Raw genomic sequence first — 27,493 nt, 5'->3', positions numbered from 1 at the left:
CTGATTACAGCACCATAGAGCGCGGGCAGCACGAAGGGAACCGTTGGCGGACTGAAGAGTCTTCCTGTTACACCTGAGTCTTCTGAGAGCCGCAAACGACATGGCCACCCCACGTGGATAAATTCAGACTGAGAGCCACTGTGACAAGTGGGGTAGTTTTTTCTCTCCTGTTATGTCTCCTTTAAGTTCTTTTAGATACAATTACCAAACACAAAGTTTTGTAGCCCTCCCTTGCCAGAATCTTCTCACACTTCACAAACATATAAACTCATTTTCCCTAATCCTCCTGACTCAGGTTTCCACTCTCTACACTAGAAAGTCGATCCTCATTCTATTATCTCAAACCTTGTAAGACCCTTGACTCACAAGGTGATTATAAAAGCTCAGAGCCGCCACTGCCCCCTGCCTCCTCCGTTGGCTAATGGCATGGAGTGGAATTATGAGAGGCTTCCTAATCAGATCAGCACTCATTTCTTGACTCTCGGGTGGCACAGTTCCACAGACGAGCATGAAAACCGATGCTTGTCCAGCTGGGAAGGACATGGTGTACCTGGAGCCTTGCTTCCCCAGCTGTGCTGCACAGGACGGCCTTGCCCAGTCAGGAAAGGTAAACACGGCACGCAAAGTGGGAAAGGAGACATAAGGACGACGTGTCCAAAGTCAGTTCCCTTTATTAAATTGTTTTCACAGACCAGAAATACAAAATAAAAGTAGAAATAGGCCCCCAGTAGGAGCTACAGGCCTGACTTCGCACGGCCTCTGCTGCAGCAACGTCAACAGGCCAGGAAGCAGCCTCACTACAGCCAGAACGTAGGAAGTGGGTGAGGACTGGGATCCTTCAGTGCACTGTGAGCGGAAGATAGCACACTCCTACCCAGCCTCTCTCCAGATTGCAAGGAGCCTTCCTTACAAAGCAGCAGAGGTTAGGTGCTTCCTCAAAGCCTCGGGGAAGTGGAAGCCACCCCGAGCAGTTACTCAGATGGCACAGAATCCAAGGACTATGTGAGACACTGGTACCAAAATGAGCAGGGAGCCTGGAGATGTGACGGGCAAGGGCAAGAATGCTCTTCCTCTACTCATCAGATCCTGAGGCAGAGTCCTCTGAGCTTGGAGGCGTACTGGCTAGTTCCTCTTCTTCAGAGTCCTGAAAACCAAAGCTCTCTTAGGGTAAATGTGTCAAGTAACAGCTGCCTTCCCGGCCAGGTAGTGAAGGGATCCTACATCTCCTGTACTCACAAAACCTCAGAAGTCCACCTGCGCACTCTAGCTCATTCCTGTCAGACCAACCACGCCCGGACCGTACCCACCCCAGACAGGGGCAGCCCTCCCACCCCCACGTTCCTGCCGCACCTCGCTCCGCATCCTCTTCTTTTTGCCCTTGTTCTCGCCTGAAGAGCTCTCGTCGCTGGACACAAACTCTTTGCTCTTGAAGCTGTCACTCAACTGTCTGGATGAAGACTTGGATGACGAGCCCCGGGAGGGAGTGGATTTTTTTTCCATCTTTACTTTTACTTTCTTTTTCTTCTTAGACTTGTCCCTAGATTAGGAACATTGAAAAGAAGCCAGGTTGTTAGACTCTCTGCATTATTACATAGGCCACGTTGCTCCTAGCTTTAAGGAGAACTTTTCCCAGTACTGGCCACACTATTTTCACCATGGCAAATGTAAAGTCAGCTGTCAGCCCAAAGTGCACCAACGGACAGATCATACATAAGTAGCCTGGAAGAACCAGGGTCAGAGACTAAAGCAACTCATACGCAAAACGTACTGGACATTTTTGTTTTATTTAAAAGCTCATGTGGACTTTGTATTAGGCTTCACAAAAATACTTTTTTCTGAACTATTCTATTACTTCAAATAAAACCGATCTAGGAACATGGGCCTATTTATCCCCCAACCTGACTGCATCACCTATACTTGGCAATGGCATTCAGGGATTTAAGAAGCACTACTCAAACTGCTGTCAAAATAACGTTCAGTAAGTCTATTCCGGCCTGGAAACTGCTTTAAGCAGTTACCAGCCGTTTGCTCCCAACACTCACCTCTTGGACGAGTCCCCTCTCCCTCCTTCATACTCTTTCATGGCTTTCTCGTAGTCCCTCCGAGCATCTTCGGCCTTGCGGTCCCACTCCTGCCGTGAGCACAAGGAATCCTTTAGACTGATGCGAGCAACTCTGCACGCAGGGGTTCAGGAGTGGCAGCCCTGCACCCCGACAAAGCCCTTCCTGCTCCCCCTCCCTCCCACTGCTACTCACCTCTTTCTTCTCTTTGGACATTCCCTTCCAGATTTCGCCTGCCTTCTTGGAAAGATCTGTGATACTGATGCCAGGATGATCTGACTTGATCTTCTCTCGGCTGGCATTGAGCCACAGCATGTACGCAGACATAGGCCTCTTCGGTGCATTTGGATCTTTACCCTTCTTCACCTGTATAAGAAACAGAATGCCACCATCCGTCCACATCCCACAGCTATCCCAAGCTTCCACAAACAAACTATTTGGGAAAGGAAGAGATGTAAGAAGAACTAAATAGATTTGGGCTACACAGGCCAACAGCCCTAAGCCACAAGCAGCAACTGTTTTCTCCTCAAAGAGATCCCCTGGGGGAGAGGCAGGATATCTCCTAATTCAGATTCAGAGACTCACATCTGGTCACATGCTGAGACTAAGTGACCAGGGAGGGCTCAGTCTTAAACAGAACATCTGTATCACCAAGGCCAAGGAAACGTGGCTATAAAAGAGAGCAGGGAGAAGGCAAGGGGCAGAGAAGGGGGGTGGGGGGAGCAAGCTATAAAACAATGCCCCGATACAGCACGGCTGCAGTGGCTGTGAGCACTCGGCAGCCCAGGGGATGTGCCCACCACATATTCCACCAGAGATGGGAAAAGCATCTGTGAGGGCGTACTCCCTCCGAAGGAGCTACATGCAGTTAAAGGCTGCGAGTGACCTATGCTCCAGCAACGCCCCTCTGCCCGTGCTTACCCATCACACAAGCACTCCTTACTAAACACACCAGAAAACAAAGAAGTAAAAGAGGTACCAATTATGGAGCTGAGGGACGGGGAAGGAGGGAAATCATAGTACACTAAATATATGTATAAAATTGTCAGAAAATAATAAATTAGTCAAATCAACAAAAAAATAAAAAATTAAAATTATATATATATATAATTTTATATATATATATAAAAACAAAAACCCCACCCCAGATCCTCATATATATAGCAAAAACCCCACCCCAGATCCTCAAGAAACAAAGTATCTCAGGACCAAAAAGAAAAACTTGGAAAATACCTACTAAAACTTGGAAAATTCCTACTAAAGTAGGAAATACCTACTAAAGTACAGTTTCTGTAACCGGCCTACAGAAAGCAGCACAATCAAGAGCATCTACTGGTAATGAACAGAGGACAATTCTCGCTCTCAATACCTCTGAAGACTTCCTGCGGCTCTTCCGATCCTTGGCCATTTTGGCCCTCTTGAGCTGTTTCCTCTTCTTCTCTTCACGGTCACTGTCACCCTCATTGCTGGAGGAGCTGGCCGAGGCATTGCTGTCAAACCTGCCAGAGTACGGCTTAGATTCAGGAAAGGAAGGCGGCCAGAGATAGAAGGGAAGGATCTAGACATCTGCCCAGGAGCCCTGGGAGCAGTGCCAAGGACGGTTTCCACCACCATTTGCCACCCACCCCAGCTTCCTGCCCTTCATTAAGATGGCGTCAACATTCCTTCCAGAGCACCACCACAAAAGGTTGTTGAATCGGTCCATGAAAAGCCAATGTTTCAGTGGGCTCTTGTGCTCTAGGCGCGTTCTACCCCACTTCCGCCCTCCAGTACTGTACGGCACTGTCTGCCGCTGGCCTGCAGGACACCAAGTCTACTTTACCGTTCCAGGTGCTCACCTTAATTTATACTACAATCTCTGCCCTAAAAGGGAGGAAAACCAGCTTCAACTGAAGCCAGTCCCCATATCTGACTGTTCTGTCCAATAAAATGCATCTCCTCTGAGCAGCTGCTGACACCCACCCACTGCTGAAAGGTTTCCAGAGCACTTCATAAGCATCTGTGCATTAAGCTTTCTGAGCAAAATCAGTGGGCTTCTGAAAGATAGTCACAATTTGGTTTTGTTTTGGTTATCCAATCTTTCTGGAACAACAGTCCTAGTTTTCTGCAGGGAGAAAACTCATTCCAGCTGCAGGGTCTAGGGGTGGTTCTGGTCCATCAGAGCCCTGCACGTATGTATTATCTCAAGTTCAGGAAGGGGCAGCTGACCAGAGAGCACACTATTCACTTTGCTGTTCACCAGGAGGTGCTTCTGGGTATTAAGCTATCCACCCTACGCCTGCCTAGCATTCTGAGGGACATGGACCACTCTTTCTAGGAATAAAAGCAGAAGCAAAAGATAGTTTCCCTACAATTTCTGAACACCCAGATCCAGTAGTACCTATAGTCAACTACATCCCTATACTCTCCAGTTACATCATCTTACAAAACCCATAGCCCCGTAGAGCCAGGTTGGGACACTTTCTTACAAGGACAGCCATGCTAAGCGACTGTCAAAAGCACAAGGGTGCTGCTGTCACTGGCAAGTGAGGACCCCTGCATGCATAAGCACTAGCTGATCCCATTCTCTTCCCATTTCTCTGGTTTCAAAGCATGCTGTGCACTAATAAATTCCTTGGCACCATCACAAATGCAGTCATGTGTCACTTCACTGGAAGTCACTTCTCCATGCTGGACCACTGGCTAACTACCACTAGGACGTGACAACTATTTAGAAACACTTAAGTTATACATAATCTTATCCCCGTGAGGCCCAGTCAAAACTCACTCCTCTGCCACATCTTCTTCTTCTTCACCCGGATTGAAGGACTCATCTGAGAAAGAACACAGATAGCATTACCTTCCACTCCAGTGGAAGTCCCACCCCTTAGCCAGACACCCAGCCCAGGCCACAGGGTGGAGCCTGACTGCCCAGGCCCCAGCAGAGAGGCTAGCCCACCAGTCTCTTCTCCTGAGTCGTCACTGCTGTCATTGGCATTCTCCTCACGGATCTTGCCCTCCTCCTTCATCCTTTCCAAATAGGCATCGTGCTGGTCTTCGTCAGAGTCGGCATAATCGTCATAACCTGGGTTAATGCCCTAGCAAGGGAAGAAATGAGAGTCAGCCCCATGTTCAAGCCAGCACTCCTGAGCACTCAAAGCTTTTCCCCACGCCTGTGAAGTCAGAACGGCAGCTCGTGAGCGGGAATGTCCACACAGCCAACATGCAGGGCCTACTAGATGGAGTTAATCCAAGCCCCTCCCTTTCCTGGCCCAACAGGGGCTCCTAAGAGGCTGCGTAGACTGATCTAAGGCCATGCACAGAGAACCTGCTCAGGAAGGGGAAGGAGCCACACGCACCTCTTTTTTCTATAAGGGTAAGAAGAGAAGAAAGAGTGAAAAAGAAGCCACCAAGTCTCTGTTCCTTTCTCCTCTACAGAAGGACAGGAGACAGGCGCGCCCTTCCCACAGATACCTCTTTCAGTCCTCTGTTCTTGATGTTGAGCTTTTTTGCATTGACAAAATCAAACAGCTTTCCATACTCCTCCCTGTAAGGGGGACAAACAGCATTAACAGATGCTTAGGACCAGCTCAGGAGGGCTAAGCGATGTTCTCAGACCGTCAGGCTGGGTGGGCTAGAACTCATGACTACGCTACGCAGGACATCAGTAGGTTAGATACAGCCCTGAAGGGTTCTGGGACAGAAAGTATAGCCAGTCACCAAATAGGACCAGAGCCGGCCGGGCATTGTAGGAGGGGAGTTTCATCTGTTTTACTGGTCTGCATTTCACCCTTTACAGGACTGTTATGCGGGTTAAACACAGAGACGTTGTAAAATGTTTAGCCCACACCTGAGTATTCAATACACATTAGCTGCTGTGTTCCTGGGCACAGAGCTCATTCCAAGAAAGATAATATTTCCACCATAGGGGAAAATGGAACCACACACAGCTTTCATAATATAAAAAAATAAAAAATAAATAACTTTTCTAAGGACAGAAAAAGGTGATAAATATGTTTCCAGAGTCTGAGTACTTAAAGGACCAGATCTCAGAGAAGCTAAATGAAAAATTCAACTCAGCTAGAACAGTCAGAAAGAACCAGGCCAGGCCGAGCTTCCCAGTGGAGACGGGATTAGCCAGGAGGTAACAGGAGGAGGTTCTTACCTCTCAATGCTGCTGAAGGTATATTGAGTGCCTTGTTTGGTTTCAATCTCAAAGTCGAAGGAACGAGTGGTTGTGGTGCCACGGGCAAAGTTGACAAAAGAGATCTCATCGAAGCGGATGTGCACAGGGGGCTTGTGTACATAAATGAAGCCCCGCTCCAGTGGGTACAGGAGTCCTGAGCTGGCCTTATAGGAGCAAGTGATACACTGGGCCCCCGAGTGCCTGGCGGAGGATGCAGGGAGCCTTGTCAGCACCAAGCACAGCAGAGCCCAAGGGCACATCCCATCACCAGTGCACTCAGGCTTCTACTAGAGCGTACCCGACACAGGAAAGATTTCTTTACTAAGGCAGCATTTCCCACGCATCCCTATCCTCAGCCCATACTCTTACCCTTGGAAGTTGCCTGGGACTGTGATTTTACGGTTTACAAGTGCTTTCATGACCCGGCTGACCATCTCATAGAGGGAGCCTGACATGTTCTTGGTGAGTCGCCCCTCAAAGCGCTTTTCTACTTCTTCCCTACAAACAAAGTGAGACGAAGCCCAATGGCAGGCTGCCTCCTGCTCAAACAGCAGCAGGAAGGGAGTCCAGTGAGACACTCACTCATTCATGTTGAGAGTCAAGGAGATGTCCTCATCCTTGGAGAAGAGGAGGATCAGGAAGTGGTAACGAGTTTGGCCCTGCTTGATGGGGGGATCCAGGCTGATCTGAAAAGGACAAGTGGACGAAGCTGTGTTGAACCCGGGGTGACTAAACAATACAGACCTCTGGCATAGTAAACTTTATCTACTAAAGACTTAGGCAAAAACCAGGCACCCCATAGGGGTTCTGCTCACCACAAAGAACATCTGTCTCTGATCCTTGTGGGGTAGCAGGAAGAGACGGAGAACCGTAGTATAGGGGATCTTGTAGTCAAAGGTCTTGCCATGCAGGTGTAGAAAGGTAGGGTAGATCCGGATATCATAACGGCCTCGAGGAGTCAAGCACTGCAGCTCCCGGAAGATGCAGATGGCATCTCCAGTGGCCTGGATCACATCTGCCTTTGACAGAACATTCTGGGCAAAGGCCTGTGAACACATATGGGTATTCAAACAGCCAGCCTCTGCTCCCAGGCCAGCCAGCCAAAGTCTACTCAGCAACATCCAGTAACACAAAGAAGCCTCACCTCCACAGGATCCACACCATCTTCCTGCGTGGGAGGGACATAGAAGCGCACCTCCATGAGAGACACTTCAGCATCATCGTTCTGGTGGAATTCCAGGGTCACCTCATTCTTGCCTGTTGTACACTGGGACACATTGCTTAGGGGTATCTCAAAGACTGGTTGATCACCAATGTCAAAAGAAAGCAGCTGTCCTGTGAGGAAAGAGCTTGTCAAATCGCAAACTCCTCCCTGAAAGTCTGCAGAAGCATTCCCACCAGTCCTGAAGTCCTCGAGGATAGAGGACTGGAGGAACTTTGTTCACACTGTACCAAAACTAGGCACAGTGACTGATGGATACATCCATCATGGATACATGCTGGATAAATCCATGCTAAACACACAAACTGAAATTAGAAATTAGAACCAAAGAAAGAGTAAATAAAGGTACCGTCTGAGGCCCTTCTTCACCCCACCATCTCCCCAAACCTCAATCCTCCTCACTTACCACCAAACTTCACTGTCCCCCAGTTCCAGCCCTTCACACACAGATCCTTCTCCATTAGCTCAAGGCGATAGTGAGTTTTGAAGAAGTCAGAGAGTTTCTCAAACTCCTGTAAATCAAACGGAGAAAGTGCAGTCCCAATTAAACCTCTGGGTCTTAACACAACTAAAAGGTCCTGAGATTCTCTAGCTCAGTTCACCAATGTATCCTCCTCAGAAACTTCAGCTAAGTGAGTATATCAACTCTGAAACTGCTTAAAACCAATTTTACTTTGTTAGTGGAGACTGTTTCTAGAACCCAGATCCCTCAGCCTTACTCTCAGGGCAGTCCTTCTTCTGAGCCTCTTCTCTTAACCTTTATGCTTAAAACCTTTTAAGTGCTAGAGACCTGACAGCCCAGAGGTTGAGGGTACTTGTTCTTGCTAGAAGACCTTGGAGCCATTCTCAACACCCAACTGTGGTTCACTACTGTCTCTAGATCCAGCTGATCCAGTGGCCTAATCTGAGCTTTGTGGGCACCAGGCATGCATATGGTGCACAGGTATACATGCTAGCAAAGCATCATACATATAAAATAAATAATTTTTACTGAATGAAAATATTTTTTAACAATAACAACAAAAACCTTTTGTTTCTGGGCCTCTGGCTGAGAGTAGTAAAGAAACTTAAATTCTCAGATATGTGTATCACCTTACTGAGTTTCTAAACTTTGTGTAGGTAATCTTTTGATGAAAGTTAAGTATTAACAGCCAGGCAGTGGTGGTGCATTCCTTTAATCCCAGCACTTGGGAGGCAGAGGCAGGTAGATTTCTGAGTTCAAGGCCAGCCTGGTCTACAGAGTAAGTTCTAGGACAGCCAGGGCTATATACCCTGTCAGACAGCCAGAGAAAACCTATCTTGGGGGAGTGGGGGGGGGGGGGAGGAGGGGAGAAAGTGAGTATTAAAACCAAGTAACTCAAAAGCAGCTCAAAATGGAAAGCAAAATCCTAAAGCACCAAGCTAAGATTCTGAACCAGGACAGCGGGAGTAAGTAGAAACCACAATCTAAATTAAAATGGTAGAAAACCTTCTGGAGTCTAGGCACAAGGTTTTTTGGGTTGTTGTTCAATAGTCTCCAACAGCCCTGCTTCGAGGAACCCCATAGAGCAGGGACATGATTATCAGAGGAACACCAACTGTCTCTAGAAGATTACAAATAAACAAGACAAAGCAGTTACAAAGAAAGAGGGTCACAGAACAAGATCGCTCACCGATTCGCGGAAGCCATCGTACTTGTACACATGCCCGTTCTTTGTGATCAGTTTAAGACCATGGCCTAATGCTACCCGACGCCAGATGCCTTCGGTCAACTCCCCAGCCTGTATGTTGTCCACTTTGCCCGTCTTGCTGTTCTTAAAGATGATACCCTGACGGCTCAATCGAAGCCTCCCATCATTCTGCCCAAAATACAGACCCAAAATTAGAACAGGATAGTGAGTAGCGGATTCTTTCAACCCCTCACCCATAAGATGATGCAGGATAGCCAGAGAGTATTGATAGAAAAGCAACAGATCGTGGTGAAATCAAGTTAAAACACACAAGAGACATTAAGTCTAGACTGCAAGCTTGGCTCTGGCATCAGAAACCCGGTAAGGGCCCGTTTCCTGGTTTTTTAACACGAGAATTTAGGATAGAACTACACATGCAATCTCTTCAAACTCAACATCCTGTAATTCTTGAGACTTTGTTGATGTTTTCGCTTGGAGGGACACACTGATACATTGTTTCCAAAAGAGTAGTCGGAGTTAAGCTTTTTGTTAATAGACAGGAACTCTTTCTTTCCCCTCTCAGTCTTTCTTAAAAAGCCCAAGCCATTCTCACCATGGACCCTTTCACCTCCTGGAAGATGTCGTTGAACTCCAAAGTCTCTGCCATGTTCACCTGCCCGTGGTGGCCTGAGCACACAGCCCTAGGCTGCACCAGAGAAAACGAACCCTTCTCTGGATGCTGGGCCCCAATTCCTGGTTAGGTGTGTAGATGTTCAGCAGGGTGGGAATCTGAATTCGGGAAGGAGACTGATAAGCAAGAAACGATGCCACCTTACTCCGCTCACCCATGAGTGCCTGGAATGTCTGTAAAAAGTCTGTAAGAAAGTTCTGTACTGCCTGGGGATCTTACTGACGGGCTCTGCAGCGCTCCTGAGACCAAGGCCCAGGACCCTAGGTGCAGAACCAGGCCTATAGTGGCGCTTACACCCCAACCCGACACCCTCTCGGTACGTTCCACCGACAGGGCAGGGCAATAATCGGCGGAACCTGGCTCCCGCTCAGAGAGCGCACCTCAACTCGGCTCAGAGAGTAGTGTCCTGATCACAGTGATCCCACCACCCCGAGGCCCCCGTGAATCTAAATTTCTCCCCCTTCTTTTAAAATGGATTCGCCCATTGCCCGCGAATTTGAACACGGATCGATCCATTTCGATCGTCCCGCGGGGGAGCAGGGCCCATGCACACCCGGGGCCTGGGGATCGCGACCACCCACCTCTAAGAGCTGCAGCCTCGCGACGGCACAGTGAGGGCGGTGGGCGCAGGGGGACGCAGGGGAGGGGGTAGGGATGCGGGGTAGGGGATGCCGGGGAACCTTTTCCCGCGTGCGCGGTCCCGCGTCCCGCCACCGGAAGTCGCGCACAAACCATAGAGAGGAAGACGTGGCTAGAAAGGCATTATCCGGGCAGACCAACGGGACCGTCGCCTAGAGCGTCGGTACTCTCGGTCGACTAGAGCAAGGAAGGGTCTTGCCGTGGAATCCCACGCGGCTGAATTCTTGACTAGAAAACGCGAACGCTCTTTAGAAAGTTACAGGCTGCTCTTCAAAAGACTAGATTCCGAAGGGAAATTATGCGGTTTTATTAGGCTTTCAGGTTTGTATGTTTGTTGGAATCATGCATGTCCCTTCTCCTGTGAAATAACCTGGGAAGGAGTCTGTTGAGCAAGAAAAATACAAGTCTTGTTGAACAAGAGCTGTGGTGAGAAATGACGCCCCCATTAGCTGCAAAGGGAATGCAGGTGTCGGTGGTTGTGATTGCTTTCCAGCTGTACCCTGGCAAGTAGATCAGATCCTTTCTGAAATGAGTTCACCTTCCGCCCCCAACACCATCCCATCCATATCCCTAATTTGTGGGTTCTCGGGAAGAGCCTAGCAGATGGCTGCATTAAGTTCAAGTGGTGGTGTCAGATTTACCTTTGAGCTAGAACTTACTTGAAATCACATCAGCCTGAGTTGGCAGAAGCCCGGGTGGCCTCACATAGCACCAGAGTGCATCTTGCAAAATCTGAAGCCAGGTCTGAAAGAGATGCTTGAGTTTATCTCACCCTTCCTCATTTTGCAGATGAGAAAAATGAGACCACAAAAGATTTGCCTGGGGTGTCAGTACATGGCATCAAAGCTGGAAGCTAGAGCTTGGACTCTTTAACATCAGCCTTGTATCATAACCATGAGGGTCCAGGGTTTAGAGGGATTGCTAGCATATATCCTACATAAAGACAGGATAAACCCCCCGTTTCCCTGAAAATCATTGCACTGACTTGCTAACTCAATCCTGGGATAATGTAGATAAAAATGCATTCTTGTCATTCAGTACTTGTGGCTTTAACCACTGCTATTGCACTATTTAGCTAAATCAAGCTGGGCTTAAGACATGTAATGAAAACCTATTGCTAATGCAGCACATTTCTAGGATCTGACAAAACTTGGAGATGGTTAAAATAGCCCAACCTTTTAAAAGCACATACGCTAACAAACAATTTTAATAACTAACAAACAATTTTAATAACTTCAGAGTTTAAAAAAAGAGAGTTCAGTAATTTCTATACAACTAGAAGAGTTTCAACTACTGTTGCCAACTAGAGTTAGAAATAAGTTACTTTCCACTTTGCAGTATTACAAACCTATAATCATAACACTTAGAGACTGAGGCAGGAGGATTGTGAGTTTGAAACATAGCAGCATAACAAGTTTGAGACCAGCTAGACAACATAATGAGATTCTGGAGGGTAGAGAGGAGGAGATGGTAAGAAATGCGTGACTCTTCCTCCCAGGAGACACACAACTGTCAAGAACCCTTTCTCCCTATTTGCGCTATTAGATAGAAATCGGCACACACTCTAAGTGGAGCTCTTGGCTCAGGCAGAGGATCTAACTCAAGAACAGGCAGTTACAAGGGGCTTTGGAAGAATCGGAAGCAGCTGGTGAGCTGGGATAGCGACGCAGCGTTAGAGAACAGAATAGAAACCGTAGACAGAGTGCAGATGAAACACAAGTCCCAGAGGGCCCTAGCCAGCTGCATCTCAGGCAATCTGGAGCCCGGGATTGGAGACCCCACCCCTGCTGTGACATCACAGGAGAGTGGAGTGGAGACGAATAAAAAGGTGGTCCGCCGCCCTGGCCCTGGATCGTTGGCTTCCAGAGTGTCAGGAGGAGAGACTAGGCACTGGGCTACAGTTGCCTGGCTCACAGCAACTGGCTCTTGTCCTTAAGCCCCAGTAAGCAGCCCACTCCAGTTCTTGATCTTTGTCTCCTAGTCCTGAGGGCCTTTCTCTCCTTGGGCTGCGCTCTGAAGGGCTTTCACTCCACAGCCCTTCGGAGTGGCTGTGAGCACTTTCTCAGTATGAACTGTATATCAGACTTCTTCACCTACGAGACTACCAAGTCAGTGGTCGTGAAGAGCTGGACCATTGGGATCATCAACCGAGCCGTCCAGCTGCTGATTATCTCCTACTTCGTGGGGTGAGTCCACGGTCCTTCAGATCCTGGGACAGAGGGGCTACCTGATGTCCTTCCCTCCCTCTCCCAAGACTGTTCTGTAGCTTCTAGACCTTCTTCTCTGGGAAACACTTTGATTTGTGGGAGCCATGTCCTCAGGATTGGCCTCTGCCACTCCCATCCAGACCCATCCTCAGGTGCATTATTTTACCCAGAAACTCTTCCAGGATTCTAGACACATGCGCCAAGAATATGGGACCATTCCCTGGTCGGAAAAGGACCTATATGGCCCATCTTCCCAGACCAAAAAACAAGGCAGACCCCTCCCACATTTTCCCATTCCTCTCCATTGAGTCTTTAGAGTCTCAGAATGATAAAGGAACACAGGAAGGAGGCATGGGAACCAGGGAGATGGGTCGATGTGTGGAAGAAGAACCAGCTAGGGAGGAAAGGAGAGTGCTGGGTTTAATTTAGACTTAGGAATTTCTTCCTGTCATGGGATTAGATGGTAAAAGGTTAAAAGGCAAGAGACCTGCCCCCCACCCCCAATCTAGACAGAGGCACAGATACACTCAGGGGAAGAACTGCCAAAGAGAAAAGTACCTTTTCTGACATAGTGTGGGGCTCTTCCCCAAGAATGCAGAAATGACACCTATTGTTAAAAAGCATAAATTCTCGCCTCACTCTGTGTCATAAGACTCATGCTGGGGGTTGCTCAAAGACCAGCAAGATCCCAACACCGCCCTCGTGCACACATACAAAGGGACTTTGGCAAACAAAGGCTGGGAGGAAAGCACAGGTCTGTCCTTGCGGTCATTTCTACACACTGGTTGGCACCAGGAAATGCAAGCAGAAACCTCACGGGCTTTCTTTCCTGGCTTGTGGGTCTGTGGTCGCTTGCTGTTCCTTGAGACAATGAGTCTGTTTGTGAAAGACAGCCACGGACTAGGTCATGAGTTAATTCAGGCAAAATCAAAGAGTATATCCTGTGTGCAGTGTGGCTGGGGCTGAAAGGTGGGAGGAGCGTGGAGAGCTTGGATGTGTGCGGACAGATGGGCAGATGAGGTTTTTCTTTTTCAAAGTGATGTTTGCTCTGTGGGTTTGATGAGAGCCTGTAAGCTTTGGTATAGCATTGTGGGGACAACAGAAGGAATTCAAGCTATGGAGTGGGATTGAATGGCCTTGAAACGACTTCCCTATGTGGAAGTTTCGTGAGAGATAGTTGGATGTTCCATGTCCCTTTCTCCAAATTTGGCTCAAAACTGGTTTCTTTTGGGTTACCTAGTTTGGCTAGTTTTTGTTTTTGAAAACAGAGTCTTATCTATCCACGGCTATGGATTTACTACACAGGTGAAGGTGATCTTGTATTCTTAACCCTCCTAGTGCTGGAATTGCAGGTGTGGGCCACCGCATGCATTTTATGGCTGGTTGAACCCAGGGCTTTGGGGATATTAGGTAAGCTCTCTGCCAGCTGAGCTTCATCCTCACTTGGTTCCCCCCCCCCCCCATGCAAAAAGCAAGAGGATTCCTCAGTTGGTCCTGAAGCCTTCTGTGTTCACATGTATATTCAGTGCCTTGATTGTTGGTAACCACAGGATGGTATATTGGTCCAAATGAAAGCAAAAGCTTTTTCAGCACATTCCTAACCTGGCCTGGCTCTCCTGGCTCCAGGCAGGACATTGATGGAAGACAGAGACAGCCGTCTCCTGGACCAGCCCCCTTAGCCCTACACTGCTCTTGGCTGCCCCTCATCAGGATCAGATTGAATCCTTCAGTGTTGGGGGTTTGAGTCCGGTCTGCTCAAGGGAGCATGAGAGAGGCTCTTTGGCATCATGATATGCAATCCCATCCATCTCCCATCCTGACAGCTCCCCATGGAACAGTGCTTTGCAGTTTCATGAGCATCCTCAACAGCCCAGCCCCCTGGCCCAAGCCCATCTCTGTTTATAGGAACCCAAACACCATGTGACTTCATGAATCCATTGTGATTAATTTAGCAAAAGTGCATCAAGAGTCTCTTCATGTCAGGCATTATTGTACAATGAGGTAGAGCAATGGGCAGAAAGCAGACAGGGTCTTTATCCTGTGAGCTTCATACTGTGGATATAGCAAGAAGTTGATGCTAACCCAGTGATCCTCACAAACAAATGCAAAGTTTCAATGGCATCTAAACCATGCACAACACCAAAAAAGCTGCCCCCCGCCCCCCTGTAGAGTCACTCTGGCTTCATCTGGAAACTGAGGTAAGTTTTCTGGAAATGAGGTATCCAACCCAGGTTCTGAAGGGTGGGTAGAGGCAGCCAGAGGAGCAGAGGGAAGAGCGCATAAGGCAAAGAACCCATGCCCATGGAGGGGGAGAAGAAAAGGAGTGCATGGGAGGAGAGGCTAAAATGTAGAAAGATCCCTGGAAGTACAGAGGTCAGACTGGGCATCCTACAAGAACCAAGAGCTTTTGTTTCCATAGGAACATAAAGATCCAGAAGGAAGTTACTGATGCTGTTCATCCGATCTGTGCAGCTGAGACTGAGGAAGAGCACTGTGATCAGATCTGAGTGGTCCGATGTGCCCGAGGATTAAGAAGAGTAGAAGTGGTTGTAGGAAACCTTGCAGGAGAGGTTAACACCACCTCAATAGGATTCTAAGGCTGTTCTGTTCTGTTTTACATTTTACTTTGTTCCTTGCAGGGGGGTTGGAGCATGGGTGTGTGTGTAGAGGTAAGAGGACAATGAGGTAGGGGTGGGGGGATCGGTTCTCTCCTTCCATCTTGTGAGTTCCAAAGATGGAACTCGGGTCCTCAAGCTGGCAGCAAGTACCCTTTGCCACTGAGCCAACTGGCCTGTCTGCCCCTTGAAAGGATTATTTAACGCTGTGGTGCTGGCACTTAACTCACACCTGAGTCTTTCCCATGTTATTTTCTGCCAGGGAGAAGGGACACAAAGTCTCACCTAGGAAGTGTGTAAGATGACTGAGTATTCCTTTTACACACTCATGCCAACATAACCTCATCATCTGGCCTCTAGCCCCAGCGACCTGGTACAGTTGACACCTCACTCAGCTTCGCTGTACAAGACTCTGGGGACACCATCCTGTTGACACCCAGGTAGCACCCGAGGCTCCATGCCAGCACACTAGGTAGCATGCTGGGAGGATCAGTTGGAATTCCTCATCCTCTACCTACAAAGTGGGACGACACCCATTGTTACCTGTTTTCTCCCTAGACTGCAGCCTCAAGATAAGGAGACTACATGGGGTGACACCCCAGCTTTGACACCACCTTGACACAGACCTGTGAATCTCAATTCCCAAGATCTAGGAAATGGGTGTAAGGGTACCTCCTGTCAGCGTGTTCTTAGATGACATACCCTAGATGGTGGCTCAGTAGTATTAAGTTATATGTGGAAACTATTCTTGTTCCTAGACTCCCTGCTGTGCCTTCCCCTTTCCCTATACCCATCTCACACCTTCCTAAGAGACCCCTCTCCTCTGACACCCACGATGCACACATTTCACACCCACTCCCTGGCCTCCTCCTCCTTGACTCCCTGGGGATAGACGGGAGGGTGCTGAGCCGCTGCTTGGGCCTCTTTCCTGCACATCCCACCTGCCAAGGAGCTGCCACCGCCTTCCGCTCTATAAATAATAAACCAGAAATGCGAGGAAAAAAAAAGAAGTCAGAGCGGCAAAGTAAATGCCAAGAATCAGAGGCTCGGTCCTGCTGCATCTAAGTCGTGGCCTCTAGAGACAGCCTCAGCCCCTCTGTTCTGGAAATGAAGCAACCCCTCACCTCCCATTGCTAGCTACCCTGATGACGTTCTCAGCCCCATGGGGCCACTGAAATTCTTCCATTTGTTAACTCAGAATTCTAATGTGGCTTCTCCTCCCTACTGGGCATACAAGGAGTCTTAAAGGGAGAGCAGGAAGAAGAGACTGGTTAATTGTTTCTCCATCCCAAGCCCCTTCCTCCTGAGACCTTCCTGAGTTAGAGGATGTATTTCTATGAGTGGAGCAGGGGCTCAAACTGAGCTAGAGCTAGAGACCCTATGGTGGGGTGGCTGGAAGGGATCCAGAGCAGATTGCCCTGTTTGGAACCTGCTTCCCAGCCATGTGACTCTGGACACCCTTCTGTGCCTGTATCTCTATGTGTGGTGTAATCGTCATAATATAGCTATCATGTTAAGGACTATGGAAGGGGTCAACTTAGTGTCATGGAGTTGCTTGTTCGATATGGCGCTGTGAGTGTTCTTTGCATCTACAAATGTGCCCTGACTTTAAAGATGGGGGATTGGGCTTTAGCTCAACAGCAAGAAACATCTCCACCTGCATCAAGACACACTGGACAAGGCACACTGAGCTCCAGAAGTCTGAATTGGGACTGTGGCTTACTCTCTGAAGAATGTTCAACAGCAGCCACCATCTTAGCTGAATCAGAGAGTCAGGCGGGCCCCCCCCCCCACCTCATTCCCCATCATTCCAGAGGGCCTAAGGCCATGAGCTAATGGTGCTCTTTCAGATAACTTCCTCAGATTCTGTAACAAGATGCTGCCTTCTTCTCTGTTAGACTATAACATGCTGAATGAGAACTTAATGAAATTCCTCCCCTTCAAAAAAAAAAAAAAAAAAGGAAAACTATTGCAAGAGTGAGCGGTAAAGCAAACGGCCCTGCAGACTTCTGAAAGGCGTGGTGCTCAGAAGAGCATTTTACAAGCATGTGGATAAGGCTTAATGGCACATTAATCAATTTGCTTCAAGGCAGCCACAATAACGCAGGTAGCAGGTTTGAAACCATTTGGCAGATCTGCGACTCCACCCTCTTACTCTCCTGCAAGAAAGCCTTCAGAATCCAAGTGAATATTGCTACAAAAAGAAGCAGATAAATATGAGATGGTTATGCTAATTAGTTTAATAGACTCATCCTATAATGTATACATGCACCAAAACGTTCACATTGTACTCCATAGATACAGACAATGATCGCTTGCCAATTACAAGTTACAAAGCAGGAGTAGCTAGGGAGATAGCTGAATGGGTAAAGTGCTTTCGCTGGGCAGACACAAGGACTTGAGTTCAATTCCCAGAACTTGGGTGATAAGGTCCTGGCATTGTGGCACATTCTTCTAATCCCAGTGTTGGAGAGACAGACAGGTGGATCTCTGCGATTTGCTGGCTAGTTGGTCTAGCTTAGATGCTGAGTTCCAGATAAAAGTGAACGACCCTGTCTCAGATAAATAGGTAGACAAACAGACAGACAGACAGACAGACAGACGTTGCATGAGTCGGATACATGTTACAGTGGTCAAGGGTGCAGGGACTGCTAGGGCAGTACCAGAGCCTAAATCTGCCTTCTGCCATGCCTGGTTGAACAGAAAATTCAGTCTCCAAGTCTCTCAGAATAGAAGTAGAGAACTGGCTCCCACAAATTGTCCCCTGACCTCCGCATAACAAATTGACACTAAAAAAATTAATTAAAATGTAGGCAGTTTCTGGGGATGTGGCTTTTATTTCCTCAGATGAAGAGATGAGACGAGAGCCATGCCCAAGCTGCGCAAATACACATTTTTGGGCTAAGCCCAGAGCATTTCCTTCTCTGTTCTAACTAAACCAAGGTCTAGGCCTAAAAGCTTCTAGCCTCCTCACATCCAATCTTCTAAACTGACTCACTCAATTCAGCTGCTTTGGGCTTCTAACTGAATTGCTTTGCCTGGCCTCATACTAACTTTGGCAGTATGTTCTAATTTTCTGGCTCCTTCTGTCTTCACCCATGTCTAGCTTGTTCCCTCTATAACCTGTCTCTGTAAAACTATCCAGGTAAAACTGCTGTACACACCACCACCACCACCACCACCACCACCTCTTTTCTTTCCCTGCCCTGCTCTTAAATAACCTCTCTTCCTCTGATGTTCTCCAGTGAGTTGGGCTTATCCTAGCTCTGATTCATTCTGTCAGATCTTTGTCTGATTCCTCACTTTGCCCCTCAATTAGACATCACTTTCAAGCATGGCTGCTTCCTGTTAAAACTAACCATACCTTCACTGTTAGGGATTAAAGGTGTGTGCTAAGGGCGTGTCTGTATTCCAGCCAGATCATACTGCAATCCAGGGAGTGTCTGGATTCCAGCAGGATCTTATCTTTGGATGTGATCCCTTGCCAGCTCAGCCATATTGCTGAATTAAAATTCCTCTCCATCTTTAAGTGTAAAGGAATCAAGAGTTTCAGTAATAGAAGCCCTGTTATGAGGAGGGTACTGAACAAAGAGGGAGTACAGAGATCAGCCTCTGTTTGCAGTAAGTCTGTCTTTCCTACAAGTGGCTCTCCTTCCATCACTGTCCTTCGAGCTGATTCCTTCTGCGTCTTCTAACAGTATAAAGACCTCAAAGGCCATACAACACGGAATAGCCAACTTCCCAGTCCTTTCAGCTATGTAGTACCCACCACTTGTACCACTGTCTGAAGCAGCAGTTGACACCAACTCAATGAGAGGAGTTCCTGGGCTGGACGCCCTTTCTGCCTCCTTTCAAATGTCTCCTGCCAGCCCAGCCCAGTTATTGCCTTTGCAGCTGCCCTGCCAGGGATGCTCACAGCAAGGGATCTTGTGAGCCTAACTGCCTCAGATTCCCTCTGTCATCTCCTCTTGTGGTTTGGTAGAGGCAGAAAATGCTAACCCTGTCATTCCAAAGTATGCTGTTCGATTCTGCCAGTTGTCAGAAATTCTCTCTCCTGCACTGGTTTCTCTGATCAGGAGGGGTCAGGAGTGTAGTTTGATGATAGAGGGCTTCCCTCGCATTTGTGAGTCCCTAGGTTCCATACTCAACATCACGATAAAATAGCTGTAGTAGTAATAATAATGATGATTGTGATAATGATAAAGCTAAAAATTTTATCATATTGCTAGTTTGTTGTATAGAACATTCATTTTCCCCAAACCTATTTGATAGGTTTTTCTCATTATAGAATAAAGACAGTAACGATATTTGCCTTCCAGAATGTCACCAGGACCAAATGCCTCCATGTGTCAAGCTGGAACAGTTTCTAGAGACTGAGTATCTTGAACTCTGAGAGCTATGGTGGCCTCACGTAGAGGAAGTCCTTCAGAGATATGCAGAGTCGGTAGTAGGAAGCCCTCCCTGCTGCCAGGGAAGTCTGGGAGGATCTGAAGAAGTAGGAGGGAATGGAAGACAGGGAGTCTTGCCATATCCACTTGGTCCCATAATGGCTCAAGGGAGTCTATGAGGATGACTCTACCTGACACTCCTAGCAGTGGGAGATATGGAGCCTCAAGTGGCCTCCTCCTGTAGCCAGGCAGGACTCCCAGTAGAGGGATAAGGACAGCAGCCCATCCACAAAATCTTTGACCCAAAATTGGCCCTGCCTATAAGAAGTACAGGGACAAACATGGAACAGAGACAAAGATGGAACAGAGACTGAGAGAATGGCCAACCAATGATTGGCCCAACTTGAGACCCATCTCATGGGCAAGAACCAATCCCTGACACTATTAATGATACTCTGTTATGCTTGCAGACAGGAGCCTAGCATAACTGTCCTCTGAGAGGATTCATTTAGCAGCTGATGGAGAAACCCACAGCTCCACATTAGACAGAGCTCAGAGAGTCTTGTGGAAGACTTGGGGGAAGAACTGGGGGAGCCTTGGAATGGGGTAGGGACTCCACAAGAAGTCCAACAGAGTCACCTAGCCTGGACTCTTGGGAGCTCCCAGAGCTCTACCAACCCAAGAGCATACATGGGCTGGACCTAGGCCCCCCGCACATGTGTAGCAGATGAGCAGCTTGGTCTTCATGCTGGCCTCCCAACAACTGGAGTAGGGCTGTCCCTGACTCTTCTGCCTGCCTGAGGATCCCAATCCCCTAACTGGACCACCTTGTCTGGCCTTGGTTGGAGAGGATGTGCACAGTCCTGCAGTGACTTGGTGTGCCAGGGTAGGTTTATATGGGGGGAAGGGGGGACCTCCCCCTTCTCAGAGGAGAAGAGGAAGGGGAGGAGCTATTTGAAGGGGAACTGGGTGGAGAAGGAAAGGCTGCGATTGAGATGAGTAAGTAAATAAATTATTTAAAAAAAAAAAAAAAACAGCCCTACAGGAAATAGGTACTGGGCACTAGGTGGAAGCACACAGCAAGGAATGAGATCACTGTCCCGCCTTCCCAACGGTACCCACATCCCTGTCAGAGGCCACGCTGCCCACGCCCTCTGCCTCCAAATTCCTCAGCTGACCCTTGGCTGGGTGAAGACTGCCAAGTGCCCTGCTCCCATGGCTTCTCACCAGTTCCTTTCTTGAATGGTCATTGTGTCTCCAGTACACAGGGCACAAGCATGAATAGAGCTTGGGATGCAGCCTGAGACCTCCCGTCTCTTCTCCCTCCTTGGTGCCTGCTAGAGAGTGGACCACATTAGTTATCAGCAATAATTACTTTTAGACCTGAATATGGCCACAAGGGGGTAGAAATTCCTTCATAGGAAAAAAATGACTAGATTTCTTTTTTCTTTTTGAGATAGGGTTTCTCTGTGTAGCTCTGACTGTCCTGGAACTCACTCTGTAGACCAGGCTGGCCTCAAACTCAGAGACCCATCTGCCCACTAGGATTAAAGGTATATGCCACCACTGCCCAGCTCTTTTATTTTTAAAAGATAAATTTATTTATTTATTTTATGTATATGAGTATACTATAGCTGTCTTCAGACACACCAGAAGAGGGCATCAGATCCCAACACAGATGGTTGTGAGCCACCATGTGGTTTTGGAAGAGCAGTCAGTGTTCCTAACCACTGTGCCATCTGTCCAGTCCCCACCTCCTTTTTTAAAAAATTCACTGTTTTTTGCGTGTAAATCACAAATAGGTGGAAAGTGTAGCCTAATATTGATAGAACACTTTCCTAGCATTCTGGTATCTATCTATCTATCTATCTATCTATATATATATATATATATATATATATATATTTTTTTTTTTTTAAATAATGCCTGACATGACAGAAAATACCTGTAACCTAGTTCTAGGAAAGTGATGGTAGATCGAAGTCTCACTGGCCAGCCAGTCTCACCAATCACTGAGGACCAGGTTCAGTGAGACTTTGTTTCAAAAATAAGTTGGACAGACAGTGATAGAGGTGATGTTGGAGTGTCTATCTCAATATCAACTTCTAATGCCTGTCATGGTGCCACATGCCTTTAATTCTAGCACGTGGGAGGCACAGACAGGTAGATCTGTGTGTGTTCAAGGCCAACCTAATCTGCAAAATGTGTTTTAATCCAGCCAGGGCTACACAGTGAGACTCTGTTTCGAAAAGAAAAAAGCCCAAATATCAGCTTCTGGCCTTTCCCACATGGCACATGCTGGGACATTAAGAGTTTTCACAGGGAAGCAATTAGAAAAAGAAGCCCAAGGGTGTTCCTTGGAGGTAGTTTTGAAGTCACTGAACTAACCAAGAACTCATCCCAGCACATTTTCCTGCAAAGCACACCCATGTGACTGTAATGCTGTCAGGAAGGAGAGTTTCCCCAGCCCGTCTCAGGAGCCTGTGGACTCTCTCTCTGTGCCCCACTCTTCTGTCACAGATGGGTTTTCCTGCACGAGAAGGCCTACCAAGTGCGCGACACCGCCATTGAGTCCTCAGTAGTAACAAAAGTGAAAGGCTTCGGACGCTATGCCAACAGAGTCATGGACGTGTCAGATTATGTGACCCCACCCCAGGTATGGTGCCTACCTATCCCAGGGACCTGTGCATGCCCATGTTTGGGGAGAATGGGGACAAAGGAGCTGGACTCCCCCATGTCCTGACCCTGTCATACCCGTGCATTAATGGCAACCAATGCAAGACGAAAGCAAGAGGGGCCACCAGGTGGTTAGAAAAAGTGGGAGTGGATGCCAGCTGACAAATTCCTTTAGATGCCCATGTTAGCCATCACCTTGGCCAAATCATTCTGCCTAGGGCTTCCTGTCCTGTGCAGTAGAAATGGCTTCCTACCCCACCCCACACCCCAGATAGTGACTGGGCTTTTTCCTATTCCTTCTCCTCCCAAGGGCACTTCTGTCTTTGTCATCATCACCAAAATGATTGTTACTGAAAACCAAATGCAAGGATTCTGTCCAGAGGTGAGTGGAACATATTGGCAGGGGTAGGGCAAGTGGTGTGAACAGAGCCCTATAGTCTGGCCTCAGAGCTGTGACTGGACCTGCCATCCTCTGGAGGCCCCAGCGTGGGAACTTGTGGGAGGCAACGGGAATGAATGGGCTCACCAGGGCCAAAGGAGGGGCTTTTATACACCTGTGACCCTGTCCCCCCACAGAATGAGGAGAAGTACCACTGTGTGTCTGACAGCGAGTGTGGACCTTCTCGCTTCCCGGGTGGGGGTGAGTGCAGATCTTCCCTCCCTCCCTCCCCAACCCCAAGCCTTCATGGGACTCTAAAGGGCAGGTAATTCCCCCTGGGGATAGCCCATTTTAGGAAAGGGGTCCAGCCTACTCTCTGGACTTCTGCTAATGTCACAGAGGTTTGCTGGGTGCCCAGACCCACCTGCCCCAGGAGTTTAGTCTGGGTACTGCAGTGGTAACATAAGTAGCAAGTGGTCCTAAGGAAGCACAGAGGACTGTGGGAGGAGCCCCAGGGAAGGGAGCCAGGTTGTTTCAGAGAGGTGGCTTCAAAGCCATCCTAGCTGGCAAAATAGAGGGAGTGTCACGCAAAGCATTCCAGGCTCAGAGCAAGGAAAAGGTCGCATGCAGCAGGTTAGCTTGCCTGGCTCACCTGCCAGGGTCCCTCATGAGGAGGGGCCTTGGAATGACAAGGGGCAGGATGCCTCCTGTTCATGCAGCTCCACCCTCCAGGGATCCTCACTGGCCGGTGCGTGAACTACAGCTCTGTTCTTCGGACCTGTGAGATCCAAGGCTGGTGCCCCACCGAGGTGGACACTGTGGAGATGTAAGGCTCTGAGCATCCTGAAGCTAATGGGGGGCTAGGTGGGTCCCCAACTAGTGTTCTTTCTTGGGGTAGGAATGTGATCTCAGAGTGCCATCTCCCCTGCCCTGCCCTGCCCTGCCTCTGCCTGTCACCCTTGCTGCCTCAGCCCCATGATCTATCAATAAGATGTCTCCTTTCAAGAGGAACCTCTAAAGAAAGATTCCTGAGAAAAGCCCCCTGTCTCCCCTCTTCTGGAGAACTGAAGCCCCATTTCCCCCCCCCCACAGGCCTATCATGATGGAAGCTGAGAACTTCACCATTTTCATCAAGAACAGCATCCGGTTCCCTCTCTTCAACTTTGAGAAGTGAGTCTTTGGTTCTTCCTGTGTTCACCCTGCTGTAGAGGTCCTTCGTGTTCTCTCATCTCCCCATCTCCTCAGAGCCCCTGTCCCTCAGGAGGCCTTGACCCAGATGTCGGATAGCCAAGTTCTCTCCTAGTTTTCCTGCCTTGGAGCTCTGAGCCCAAATGTGAGTTCTGCTTGGAGCAGGGGAAAGACAGCTTAAGCTGGCTGTGGACACCGAGGCCTCCTGCAGTTGAAGTCTGAAGTGTTTGTCACTTGTATCTTTTCCGTCTCAAACCCTCAAGTGGAGAGGTTTTTGTCTTACTTTTCTCCCACTGCCTGCATTCAACAACTACCTGGTAGCCATGAGCCATGTGTCCTGTCAGGGACCACAGAGATGCACTAAGTAATCAGGAGAGTCACTCCTGGCTCTGGTTACCAGGAGGCCCAGTCTGGTAGTTTGGAGACACTAGCCACAGACATTCATAGCCCTATAACGAGATGGAACATGACGGGGTTACAAAACCATGCAGGGAAAGAGGAGAACAAGATGAGACGTGACTGAGAGATGGTGCAGTCGATGCATCCACCTGGGTGTGGAAGGTCTGAAGCATCCAGAAGGTTGATAGCGTTTAGGCATTGCCATCTTTACGTTAATTCTGGGCCTAACTACTCTCTTTCCACCCCAGGGGAAACCTCCTGCCTAACCTCACCGACAAGGACATAAAGAGGTGCCGCTTCCACCCCGAAAAGGCCCCATTTTGCCCCATCTTGAGGGTAGGGGATGTGGTTAAGTTTGCTGGACAGGATTTTACCAAGCTGGCCCGCACGGTGAGAACTTGTCCCTTCCCAATGACTCCCTACATACCTGGAAAACTCAGCCCTTCTTTACACTTCAGGGAAAGCCTCTGGGATGCTGGGCAGGGAACTGCAGCTAGACAATGCCACCTGGTGGAGGCACCCCAGACCTGCAGATCCCTGGATCCTGAATCCTGCCCATCCATCCATGCCCTGTGATCTTGCATCTCTCCTCAGAAGAGGCCTTTGGTCTCTGAAAAGCGCCACACCACAGGAAAGTGAGCTGCAGTAGTGTCCTTAATCCTGTGTTGTGTCATGGGGAATTTGAGGTTCCAAGTTCTTCTCCTAAGGACACCTCTCTATCAGTCACTCTCTTCCCTCCCCGCTGCCATCTCCAACCCAAAGAAGGGAAAGAATTCACTGGTCGGAAACCCTCAGCCCTGACTTGGCACAGGGGAGACCTCATCTTTGTCCCCCTTTTCTCAGGGTGGAGTTCTGGGCATTAAAATCGGCTGGGTGTGCGATCTGGACAAGGCCTGGGACCAGTGTATCCCCAAATATTCCTTCACTCGGCTGGATGGAGTCTCTGAGAAAAGCAGTGTTTCCCCTGGCTACAACTTCAGGTAAACCCCACTATTTGACAGGAGCAGACACCACAGGAACCCCTAAAGAAGTTCATCTCAGGCAGAAGTACATAATTAGAAGGAAATTCCTCATTTCCTTCTTCTGATGCCCAGCAGGCTTCAGTTCCACCCCGGGAAGGACTTCTTGACAGCCATTTCTTGTGGGTGGGTTGTGCTATGAGATATGGATTCATGTCTTTAAAATGGATCCAACCAAGAAATCTGCTGAGGTCGGTCATTAGACCAGATGGCCAAGATCATCTGGAGTACTTGATTCTGTAATTCTTTATCTGTTTTTAGCTACAATGTGCGTCTTTCGTGTTCAGACAGCCCCACTCTCTGTCCTGAGCCTGAATTTTTAAGACTCTTACTCCTGCAAAGTAATCACAGTATCTGGCCTGGTTTCTTTTTCCAAAATGGTAACTTGGCATTTCTTTCCAAAACCAGGAAATCCCACGATTCACAGACAGCAACTATCAATCACTAGTTCTTTAGGGTTTTATCTGGGTTGGGGGAAGCTTTTAAATATCATCTAATTGATATTCCAAATGGCTTTGTGTCCTAAAGGATTTTTGCTTTGGGAGATTTTTCCAATAGGAAAAAGGGAAAGTAGGGGAACGCAGGGTGAACTGTTTGGAATAGCTGAGCCCTTGAACAGGTCCTTGACCTCTTCCCTGTCGGGGTCCCCATCTATGAAATGCTTGTTCGCCTGTGCATCCTACTGGTCAGTACGTGAATTGCTTTGGCTTTCCATTTTGTGTTTTCTGTCTCTGTCTCTGTCTTTCTCTGTCTCTCTGTGTCTGTCTGTCTGTCTCTCTCTCTCTCTCTCTCTCTCTCTCTCTCTCTCTCTCGTATGTGTGTGTGTGTGTGTGTGTGTTCATGTACAGAAGTCAAAGGACAAACTTTCCTTGTTCTTTGAGACAGGATGCCACTTGGTCATTACTGCATGTCAGGATAGCTGGCCTACACACTTCCAGTAATTCTCCTGCCTCTACTCCCCAATGTGTAGTAGGAGCACACTAGGATTATAGATGCCTGTGCATCTGGCTCTTACACATAATGTGAACTCAGGCCACCAAGCTTACACACTGAGCACTTTTGTCATGTGAGTTGTCTCCCAGTCTTTGTCTTAGTTTCTGAAAATCCCAAAACTTCTTTGTTTTTTGTTTATTTGTTTGTTTTGTTTTTTTTCTGAGACAGGGTTTCTCTGTGTAGCCCTGGCTGTCCTGGAACTCACTCTATAGACCAGGCTGACCTCGAACTCAGAAATCTGCCTGCCTCTGCCTCCCAAGTGCTGGGATTAAAGGCATGTGCCACCACCACCTGGCTATCCCAAAACTTCTCAAAGATCCTGATTAAGTATACAATGTTACATGCTAAAAAAAGCTAAGAAGACTAAATAGGTAGTGGTGGGGACAAATACACAGAGGAATATATTTGTTGCATATTTAAAGAATCCTTACTTTCCTTTGTCATAGTAGTCTCCAGTGTAATGTTACATTATATACACATTAGTATCTCTTCTGCTCAAGTGACAAAATACCAGGCAAATGCAATTTAACACAGGAAGGTTTTGTGTTTGTTTGTTTTCGGCTGGTTTTGTGTTTGTTTGTTTTCGGCTGGTTTTGTGTTTGTTTGTTTTCGGCTCACAGTTTGAGCGTACAGTCCACCACAGTGGGGCAGTCACAGCAGCATGAGCATAAGCTGGCCAGTCACATTGCGTCCTCAGTCAAGAAGCCGAGAGAGGTGCTCCCCTCACTCTCTGCTCTTTACTGATTTGAGACTCCAGCCTGTGGGATGATGCAACCATGTTCCCGGTGGGTCTTCCCACCTAAGTAAACCCTCCCCCACACATGGCTAGAAGTTTGTCTCCTAGGTCAGTCTAAGTCCTGCCACATTGATAATCAAGATTAACAATCACAAACCTTCATTTTGTCAACTTGACACCCAAGCATATTGTTTTTAATCATAGCATTTCACTCCAGATCCCTAAAATCTCATCTTCATTTTTATAATACAAAATACATTTAGTTCATCTCTATAAGTCTTCAATATTTCAATAGTCCCAAAACTTCAGTAGAGTAAATGGAGTCTCTTAAGAAACTTGAGACATCTCTTAGCCATGAGCCCGTATTTAAAAAAAAAAAAATCAAGCCTACAACTCACTGACTTCTCATGTACAGTGACATGAAAAAAACTCCCATTCCAAAAAGGAAGAATGGGAATAAAGCAAGG

The 27,493-nt window shown here is 48.0% G+C and overlaps 2 protein-coding genes across 3 annotated transcripts in view; one reads left to right on the top strand and one right to left on the bottom strand.

Moving 5' to 3' along the window:
- Positions 1 to 653: 653 nt before the first annotated feature.
- Ssrp1 (structure specific recognition protein 1) lies at positions 654 to 10,507 on the bottom strand. 2 transcript variants are annotated; one of them, XM_052182850.1, is made up of 17 exons: positions 10,369 to 10,507; positions 9,710 to 9,903; positions 9,100 to 9,285; positions 7,854 to 7,959; positions 7,370 to 7,560; positions 7,041 to 7,271; positions 6,808 to 6,911; positions 6,595 to 6,723; positions 6,205 to 6,426; positions 5,514 to 5,586; positions 4,999 to 5,137; positions 4,828 to 4,873; positions 3,430 to 3,559; positions 2,256 to 2,426; positions 2,043 to 2,131; positions 1,351 to 1,537; positions 654 to 1,144 (listed from the first exon to the last, which is right to left on the bottom strand). In XM_052182850.1, exons 2-17 carry the CDS (start codon positions 9,761 to 9,763, stop codon positions 1,073 to 1,075), a joined length of 2,130 nt encoding a protein of 709 aa, XP_052038810.1. In that variant the 5' UTR covers positions 9,764 to 9,903; positions 10,369 to 10,507; the 3' UTR covers positions 654 to 1,072. The 2 variants fall into 2 exon arrangements, with proteins under 2 accessions (XP_052038810.1, XP_052038809.1); XM_052182849.1 differs by having other exon boundaries at positions 9,710 to 9,885.
- Positions 10,508 to 12,295: 1,788 nt separating this feature from the next.
- Positions 12,296 to 27,493, top strand: part of P2rx3 (purinergic receptor P2X 3) — a 38,649-nt gene continuing 23,451 nt past the window's right edge. Inside the window, exons 1-8 of the mRNA XM_052182848.1 lie at positions 12,296 to 12,612; positions 22,157 to 22,292; positions 22,623 to 22,694; positions 22,889 to 22,952; positions 23,424 to 23,517; positions 23,784 to 23,861; positions 24,527 to 24,668; positions 25,122 to 25,258. Of these exons, the coding sequence (XP_052038808.1) occupies positions 12,494 to 12,612; positions 22,157 to 22,292; positions 22,623 to 22,694; positions 22,889 to 22,952; positions 23,424 to 23,517; positions 23,784 to 23,861; positions 24,527 to 24,668; positions 25,122 to 25,258 (842 nt within the window). The 5' untranslated portion in view covers positions 12,296 to 12,493. The remainder of the gene's footprint in view (positions 12,613 to 22,156; positions 22,293 to 22,622; positions 22,695 to 22,888; positions 22,953 to 23,423; positions 23,518 to 23,783; positions 23,862 to 24,526; positions 24,669 to 25,121; positions 25,259 to 27,493) is intronic.

The sequence above is a fragment of the Apodemus sylvaticus genome, chromosome 5 (assembly GCF_947179515.1).
Source record: "Apodemus sylvaticus chromosome 5, mApoSyl1.1, whole genome shotgun sequence".
Classification (NCBI taxonomy): Eukaryota; Metazoa; Chordata; class Mammalia; order Rodentia; family Muridae; genus Apodemus; species Apodemus sylvaticus.
This window is presented reverse-complemented; position numbering and strand designations above follow the sequence as displayed.